Genomic DNA, 10,000 nt, shown 5'->3' on the forward strand with positions numbered 1-10,000 from the left:
ACATGTGTTTTTCCATGTAGGAAAGAGGTTGAATATACGATTTTTTCATCTCTTTGTATTTATTAAACGAGTTATTTTTATCGTGCCTAATAACACAACGAGCTTGCGAGTATGTAATATTGCACGATAAAAAATATAACGAGTTTAATAAATACAAAGAGATGAAAGAATACGTTTATTCCACTCCTCCAAGTAAGATTATTAGATATTTTGTAACCCAATGATAGTACTTCTATTCACCATAATTTGTATCTTTCTACTTCTTCCTGAATGACAGGTTGACCCAAAACTAAAAACGTTCGATTTGTATTCATGCGCACCAAAAGACTATTTATAATTACCAATCGGCTGTCTTTTACACCATATTTCACACCAATAAAATGTGCGAAAATATTGCAATCGTTGAATAAAATTGTTATTCAACGCGTTCAAAGCATTATTCAATGATTACGTATTTACTAAGAAATGATAGGGTTTTCCAATTAGAGGGGTGGAATAATAATATTAATTTTCTTAGGACATTTATTTAATAATATTCGTCTTGGTTATTAAACTGACCTCGCGAAAAATCCTTTACTCACATTCTCTCACCGTAATCAGGTGTAAAATGAGTACCTGGCCGTTAACAGCGTTGTCTTTGTCCGAAAAATTGTAATATCGCCTAACAGGCGGCATGTCCCGTCCTGAATGTTAAATGTTGCTAATGACCATTGACCCCTTGTAAAGCGCTTTGAGCACATTTAGTGGATATTGCACTATGTAAAGCTCAATTTTTAAAGCTCAATTTTTTATCTCGGTTTGTGGGGTGAAACAAAAAGAAAGATTTGCTTTCGTAGAGCACTGGTTCCATCTTGAAATTCGATTGCGTACCTCTCCTTACAATGGGTCCCCAAAGTCATTCTCTTTGATCTCTTTTAGTTTGAAAAAAAAATCTCCTCTGGTCTTTGTATAAAAGCTATTTGGTCTACCTTTGGGCAATATTCAAATGTTGAGTTGTCGAATCGAATAGTGGATTCTGTTTGATGCCTTATAGGGAATGAGATTAGCGGAAGAGTAGCGTCCCTTGATTGGACGTCACTGGACAATTATTATTCATATTTCTGTACAAAAATGATAACGTTGATTATGATATGCATTTTTGTACAGAAATATGAATAATATTTTTTTTTATTTGGAGAGCTTGTAGTTGGTTTGTTTACAAATAACTTCTCCACCGGTGACGTCCAATCAAGGGACGCTACTCTTCGGCTAATCTCATTCCCTATAGCATTAATGGGGTTTACGATACCTAGATCAAAATCATTGAGTCGAAATAGATGTGGAGTCTTTCGTGCCTTGTTTAGTTCGCATCTAGTCCTCTAACTGTGCGGCTATGTGGTCAAGTGATATGACACTCGCTTTCGGATCGGAACGTCCTGGGTTCGAGCCTCGTTCGACGCATTGTTGAGTCCTCGGAAAAGACTCTTTACTCACATTCTCTCACGGTACTCAGGTGTGAAATGAGTACCTGGACGTCAATAGCGTTGTCTCTGTCGGAAATAAATTGTAATATCGCCTAACAGGCGTCGTGTCTCGTTCTACATGTTAAGTGTTGCTGTTTGTCAGGGACCCTTTGTAAAGCCCTTTGAGCATATTTAGTGGATATTGCTCTATATAAAAGCTCTAGTTAAGTTTCATTTCTTGAAAACAGGAAGAAATAGGATCGCGATTATCATATATTTTTGTTTCTTTTGCCATCGAAAGATGATTAAAATAGGAAATTATGAGAATAATAGTAATAGATGATGATGATGACGATGATGATGATGATGTCCCGTCCTACATGTTAAATGTTGCTGTTGACCAGGGACCCCTTGTAAAGCGCTTTGAGGAGGATGAAGAGGTACAGGAACAGAACATTGGTGTATAGTGTGATGAGGAGGAGATGATTAACCCTCTCCTTACCAACTACAGGAAAATCGTCACATTCGTTACGATACAACCAACATTTTTCTCATTCAAATTTCTCTTGTATATCATTAAATTTAAAGAAACTGAACAGTGTGTTGTAGAGCATGTTTTGCAACAGAAATTATTTATCGCAAGGACTTACTCCTATTGTGTTTGAGTGATAAAAATTATATTTTTGTGTTAGTTGGGTTTGAAGTTTTGCGAAAAATCCTGAAAATGGCTGGTAAGGAGAGAGTTAAGCAGGGCAGAGGATGAAATGTCAATGAAGATGTAAACGACGACGACGACGACGACGACGACGGTAACGATGGGGTGAAATGTCTGATTGACAGCTGTTTGTGAAAGTACCCGTCCAAGCTCTGGATTGATAAACTAAACATTTCTCGTTCACCTTACGGACGTGAGCATTGTGAGGTACTCAATCACAACGTGTCACAATGACATCATGGGATACAAGCAGTCGATTCTACGAGTGCAATCGTAGCCATCGTCATGTTATAGATAGAATGCGCTTGGCCAAGGAGTTCACAACATTGCCATCCGGAAGTATAACGGACCAACACACAAACTCGGTGTAACCATGAACTTTTATAGTCTGGTTAATTAATACAGTTTAGTGAGAACAACTCACAAACGCGGATGGCAAAAACAATAACATAGGCCTGAGTGACGTCATCTGCATACTATCTATAGCCTAATACTCAAATCCAAGAGGACTGACATTTTGACGTCATTATTCGGTTTTTGCACCGCCTCGTGGTTGAACTATTGAATACAACTCACGATTTGTTTTCTTTTGTGACAAAAGATTGGCATTTTGACGTCATTTATTTGTCAGTGTCAGGCCATAACTTTACGAAGGCCACCGTGGAATTCGGCAGCCTATTTATCCCACGTGTCGAATTAAATGTGAATGAATCAATCCGAGGCTTGTGCAACGCAACGATCAACACGAACATTTTGCAGGTCTGATAACCGAAAGCAATTATTGCGGCCTTGATTCAGCAGTTTTGTATTGGATTCTAATAATGGAAGGAAAGGCGTGACGTCACACCTTCTACTGTTCCGGTTCCAAAATCATTGGAAGTGTGTATGTAACCAGTCCATCGGAGGATTAATAATAAATAGGTTACATATTTCGCCATAGATAGCATAACTATTTTATTATCAGGATGTATAGGCAGATTCTAAGGATTACGGGACGTATATGGATTATCTTTATTGACGACCAGTATATATTTAGATAAAAAGTAAGACGCCATTATCAACTCTGAAACCAGAGCGAGGACGATAGACGCATGCGCACAACCAACATGACGTTCTCTCTCTAATAAATTTTCCGCCGGTGACGTCACAGACTATGGGTGACGTCCAATCAAGGGACGCTACTCTTCCGCTAATCTCATTCCCTATAGAAATCTACACCTTTTTCTATTAAAAATATCAAACACTGATTCAATCAAGTTTATCTGATTAGATAGCTTTCAAATTGGAAATCACTGCCAAAATCGTAATGAACCGATGTTGAAAGGTAATTTACCTGCTGCACCATTCCAACATTTACTCTCATTGCTCACCTTTCCGCGTACTTAATTTGATTTGCATGTACTAGACACTTTGGATTTTCAATTTCTTTTCTAATTCACTTCGATTGCTCAAAGTTATTGATGTGAAGTTTCAATCAATTGTTTTGCTCTCAAGTTAAAGAGGAATCCTGGGGGCATCTTGACAAAATGTGTAGTAGCGTTCACTCTGATAGGGAATGAGATTAGCGGAAGAGTAGCGTCCCTTGATTAGACGTCACCTTACAGAGACAACGTCAAAATGGTTTTGCGCGTGCGTCTCTCTCGTCCTCGCTTTCGTTGAAGTGTCTCATGCCGCTTTCACCGGAAGCGAGGATGAGAGACGCATGCGCACAACCAACATGACGTTCTCTCTCTAACAACTTTTCTGCCGGTGACGTCCAATCAAGGGACGCTACTCTTCCGCCAATCTCATTCCCTATAGGTTGCTCTGGAGTTTGAAATATCGATTTTGCACGTCTGTGTTTTCTCACTCTCGTTTATTCCCTAATAGCTCCAAACTTCATTGTCACCGATTTAATCCAAATCAGTTAATTTCAAAGGATATACAGATCACTTTTTCTAATTATTTGAGTCTGTCCAGAATTAAAAATCAAGTTAGAATTTCCTACCAATATGCTAATACTCTTCATTAGTCGTAACGCCACTTCCTAATGACGCATGGTAACTTAGTAACACTGGCTCTAAACTATCGGAACAATGGCGGACGCCTGTATGAAATATTTCTCCGGCGAGCATAAAAGCGTATCAAGAAAGAAAAAACATAAATTCGATCCCGGGTGTAGTCAAGATTTTTTTCTGACCCCCCCCCCCCTATCCATTCAGCAGTGATGGGGTAGCTGGGTCTGTTAGATCTGGTCGAAAGTACTTTACGTTAGATTAGTGTCCTATCCAAAGGATAGCAAGCAATTGCCATTGTCCGTATCACGCTCCATAGGCCTATTGGCTCTGAAGGACTTTTTTTTCACTCTAGCTAAAATGTTGGGGTTTTTTAAAAACTTTTTTTTTAGGGAAAGGGCGTATCAGTAACTGGAGATAAAGATAAAATGAGTAAATGTGACTCATATATAAGGGGGACAACAAATGGTTTGTGTTGTTCCCTTATAGATAGTATGCACTTGGCTGAGAAGCTCATAACATTGCCATCCGGAAGTATAACGGACAAACACACAAAACATTTATAGTCAGGTTAATACAGTTCAGTGAGCATTACTCATAAACGCGGATGGCAAAAAACAATAACAAAGACTTGATTGACGTCATCTTCGTTCTATCTATACAATGAGTCAAATTTACTCACTTTATCTTTCTCTCCATTTTATTAACTCATTTAGGCACCTCTAGTTTTTTGTACCAGTAATCGTATAATTTAATTCTACTTGATCTTTGTTTTCCTCTTTCAGATTGCTGGCTGTGGTATACTGGGCTTCGGGGTCTACTCCCGTACCAATGAAAGTCATCTGACTCGTATCTCGGCTATCCTGGGCAGTTTCTACTACGACAGTTTATCATGGGCGCTCATCGCCATAGGTAGCGTTGTTATAGTGTTGGCTTTTCTTGGATGTTGTGGCGCCATCAAGGAGGTCAAATGCATGCTGGGAATGGTGAGGATTGCACTCATTATCATCATCATCATCATCATCATCATCATCATCATCATCAGCAGCAGCAGCAGCAGCAGCAGCATTGATATAATCATCATCGTCATCATAATCATCTTTTCCAGCATCATCATCATCATCATCATACTGTGTTGTCCTCGTCATTTACGTCCTGATTATAGTTCTCCTTGTTATCATCATCATCATCATCATCATCATCATCATCATCATCATCATCATAATCATTATCATCTTCATCATCATCAGCAGCATCATCATCATCATTATCACCACCACCACCATCATCATCATAATTATCCCTATCTTCTTCTTCTTCTTCTTCTTCTTCTTCTTCTTCTTCTTCTTCTTCTTCTTCTTCTTCTTCTTCTTCTTCTTCTTCTTCTTCTTCTTCTTCTTCTTCTTCTTCTTCTTCTTCTTCTTCTTCGTCGTCGTCGTCGTCGTCGTCGTCTTTATCTTAATCGTCAAGTCATTGCTATTATCAACATCACCATTATCCAACTCAGACATTGGTATAAGTTATAAGTAAGAGAAATTTGACCCCCCCCCCCCCCCCCCCCCCCCCCCACACACACACACACACTTCCCCCTCTCTGTCTTTTCCCCACAGTTTTTCGTACTCCTCTTAGTGATGCTCCTAGGAATGGTTGCCGGGGGAATCACCATCTACGTATTCAGGGATAACGTAAGTCTTTCCATCCATCCAAAAGGCTTCAACAGTCGTGACGTCACTTCCTCGTAATGACGCATAGTAACTTAGTAACTGGTTTTAAACTATCAGAACAAATGGCGGACGCCCTTATGACATACTTATCCGACGAGCATAAAAGCGTAACCAGAGGAGAAAAAAACTTTTAAAATTTGATCATGTTTTTGACTTTTACACATTTTGATAACAAGACATATGAAAAAGTTCTAGCCAGCATGAAGAATAAAAAGTACAGATTTTCTTTGTTTAGAATCAATATGGCCGCCATTGCTGGGCGACGTGACATCAGAGTATTGAATCCAATTGGAAGCGCCATTCGTTTCGGTCTCTATCTATTTGAGTGAGATCGTGAAGATTTTTATTTGAAAAAATAACACATTTCTACAGAGTTCTTGCCAAAGGTGAGGGGGAAAAAACAACACACCGTTTGCCGTGCTCGAAAGTGATTTAATGAGGGAACCGAACATACAGCAAACTCATTATAACCACAGGGGAATCGGTGCAATTTTCCTATCAGTTTGAACTGCTGTGTACTGGTGTGCACTTTATGATTTTAAGTGCTTAACCCTTTGAGGGCGGGGCTCGCTTTTACTCTAAATCTCGTCTTAGCGGTTCCGGTTTCACCCAGAAAGCGCATGCGCAATGATTGCAACGTGACTTTGACTTCACTAGAAACGGTTACGTCTGTCTGTAGTTATAGACGTCTAGATAAAGAATTTAAAATAAATTTAGTTCTGACTTCAAAGGGGGAAATGGAGATTTAGGTTTTTGATCTTGACTATAGATGGAACGAAATTGACGCCACTTAGCTCTTTGTTGTTGTTTTTAGACAGCCATTTTGGTCAATTAGAAAACGGTAGGGGCTGCCTGAAGCCGGTGGTCGTAAAATACTAACGAAAGAGTGAAAATGGAAAGGCTTCGTATGGGATTAAAACAGACAATGAACGTTTCGGGTACAAATCCTTCGTCAGCACAACAATACACAAATTAACATGGGAAACAAATAAAATAAAGTAAAATCCAAGCAAAATGACTTGTGTCATCTGTCCTCAAGTATGAATGAAACGTTAGCGTGGCGCTAGATGAAAAGGCATTAACAAAACAATCTTGTTATTCTTGCATCATTTTTAAAAACAAATGAGCAACTGGTTATCTCAAAATAATAAGAAATTTATTCATTCTTTTTTCAAAATGTAATATTACTTACTAAGTGATAAGGCGTTAAGTATTGATTTTACAATGATGAATGATGATGTTCAGTTTACTAAATTGAAACGTGTTAATCATAAATGAATTTATGAATTACTACACACACAATCTCTCTCTCTCTCTCTCTCTCTCTCTCTCTCTCTCTCTCTCTCTCTCTCTCTCTCTCTCTCTCTCTCTCTCTCTCTGTATATATATATATATATATATATATATATACATAATATGTGTGTGATATATACCCATCTATCTTATCTATCTATACATATTTATACATACGAATACACACATATATATATATATATATATATATATATATATTATATAGATAATATATATGTATATATATATATATATATATATATATATATATATATATATATATAATAATATATATATATGTATTCACAGCACCATTAAATTTCCAGGTTTATAATTTCTCTTTTAAGGAAGTAATTTGTCTTCAAAAAGGAAGACAAATGCAATTTAAACCATTTCGTCCCTAATTGAATTACAACAACAACAAAAAACTAAACACGGTTTGTTTTGCTCAAATAAATAATGGATTGCTAATCTATCTTATTATCGGGATTTAGATTAATTTTCAAGCGACCAATTTAGGAAATGCCATGAGCTAAAAATCAAATTAGACATGGCATCACACTCAATGCTAGCTGATCGTATGTAGGAAAATTTCTTCAACATTAGACAGGACATCGCCACACTGAAAAACACATTTTAAAAATTTAGGCTAGAAAACTCGTCCTTCAAAATGCCGATTGATTAAAATAACCCCCCTTTAACCCCCATATCATATTAGAAATGGCACCAGACTCAATGCTAGTTGTTCGTATGTAGGAAAATTTCTTCAACAATAAGACTATAGGGAATTAGATTAGCGGAAGAGTAGCGTCCCTTGATTGGACGTGGGGACGAGAGACGCATGCGCACAACCAACATGACGTTCTCTCTCTAGTAACTTTTCCGCCGGTGTTGTCACAGACTATGGGTGACGTCCAATCAAGGGACGCTACTCTTCCCCTAATCTCATTCCCTATACACACCGCCACACTTAGAAACACATTTTTTTTTAAATTGTGGCTAGAAAACTCGTCCTTCAAACTACCGATTAATTAAAATATCCCCCATCTTGTCAAAAACTCTTACACCTGACACGCACTTCAACGTTGAAACACAAATGGATTCAATAGTCGCCCAGCAACGGCGGCCATCGTGGTTCTAAACAAAGAAAATTGGTACTTTTTATTATTCATGCTGGCTAGAACTTTTCATATGTCTTGTGATCAGAATGTGTAAAAGTCAAAACATAATCGGATTTATAATGGTTTTTTTCCTCTGGATACGCTATTTTGTTCGTCGGAGAAATATTTCATAAGGGCGTCCACCATTGTTCCGATAGTTTAGAGCCAGTTACTTAGTTACCATGCGACATCAAAATCTATTATTTTTATATCGTTTGCATCAGTTCGAAAATTCATACTTTTTCTAACAATTAATATTTTTGTTTTGACAACATTGTCCAGATAAGATCCCAATTAAAATTATTTGTAACAATGTGAAATTGAATAACGTCACTACCACATTGTCTCCATTGTCTGTAGGTCTAGTGTTGTTCATCCGGTTTTGTTGATAAAGGGGAAACCCGAAACGTCCATTTTATCTGTTTTCGTATTTTATTAAATCGAAGCTTACATTCAATTTCACATTGTGATTTATTATTTCTTCAAACTTCGAGCAGCAACATTTACATTACCCATGCTTAAAAGTATGAGAAGCCTGTAGATGTCTCCAATATTCGATATTCGATACGATACGTACGTGGCTGTCACAGAATTTGGACAGAAACTGATTACATTTTGAAGTCTCATAAAGGCACTGTTGCCATGGAAACAAGATGTAATGTCTTCATTCTTTTGCTGAAAATTTTGGCCAAGGACTAGTGAGTTATTTTGACTAAGAAAACCGCTGTTCTGCACTTCATTTCATTTTTTTTTCTTTATTTTGTTTGGCACTATATCTTCTCTAAGAACAAACCAATCACGGAGAAAATGATGAAAAAGAGAAGATGAAAAATGAGACCCAAATGTGTCTGGGACTGTACTCATGTCTTTATTATTGTTTCTTGCCATCCGTGTTTATGTGTAATTCTCACTAAACGGTATTAACCAGATTATAAAAGTAAGTTCATGGTTAGTTTTGTATGTTGGACCGTTATACTTCTGGATGGCAATGTTGTGAGTTTCTAAGCCAAGCGTATACTATCTTTTGGAATGGGTTTGGACATAGCATATGAGGGCACTGGGCTGGTCATTATTTGTAATATCACCAGTTGGCATTGGCATTGTTCAAGTACGAGCTTTGGCGATTCAAACAAAATGAAAATGTAATGAACATTTTTAACCAATAATCAATGTAGGCGTGAATGTTAACACCCTTGATATATGCTCAACTGTTTTGCACTAGCCATGTCAAAAAGTCCGTGTGGTTTTAGCATTTAAGAGTCAAAGGACATATTCCGCACCCTACCCCCCTCCCATGAATTTGACTCCCTGCCGATGTTGTGTGACTCAGAGCAACAGAACTCGCAGTGCTGCACTGCGGCTAAGGCCTGACGTATTCCAGTCTTCCCTTGGAATCCACACGAAAGACACATTTCCACTTTGGAAGGATTAAAGGGAATTATATTTTATGTTATCTATTTTAGAATGGTGCATAATAAGCGCAGCGCTTTTTGTAGTTTGAACAAATCACACTTCAAAAACTGAAGATTTTCACTTAATATGTATTTCAAAATTTTACATACCATTTAGATTTAATACAACCTACATTACAACACTCTATCCTTATACAGAAAGTGTAAAATACATTATAAAAGACATGTGCTCCAACCAAAATCCTCTTTGTACATTTTT

At 37.5% G+C, this 10,000-nt stretch overlaps 1 protein-coding gene across 1 annotated transcript in view; it reads left to right on the forward strand.

Moving 5' to 3' along the window:
* LOC144974662 (leukocyte surface antigen CD53-like) overlaps positions 1 to 10,000 on the forward strand; it is a 44,622-nt gene that overhangs the window by 10,382 nt on the left and 24,240 nt on the right. The window contains exons 2-3 of the mRNA XM_078917748.1: positions 4,937 to 5,137; positions 5,763 to 5,837. Of these exons, the coding sequence (XP_078773874.1) occupies positions 4,937 to 5,137; positions 5,763 to 5,837 (276 nt within the window). The remainder of the gene's footprint in view (positions 1 to 4,936; positions 5,138 to 5,762; positions 5,838 to 10,000) is intronic.

This window comes from Berghia stephanieae, chromosome 6 (genome assembly GCF_034508935.2).
Source record: "Berghia stephanieae isolate SIO BIC M18660-M18661 chromosome 6, UCSD_Bste_1.3, whole genome shotgun sequence".
NCBI lineage: Eukaryota > Metazoa > Mollusca > Gastropoda > Nudibranchia > Aeolidiidae > Berghia > Berghia stephanieae.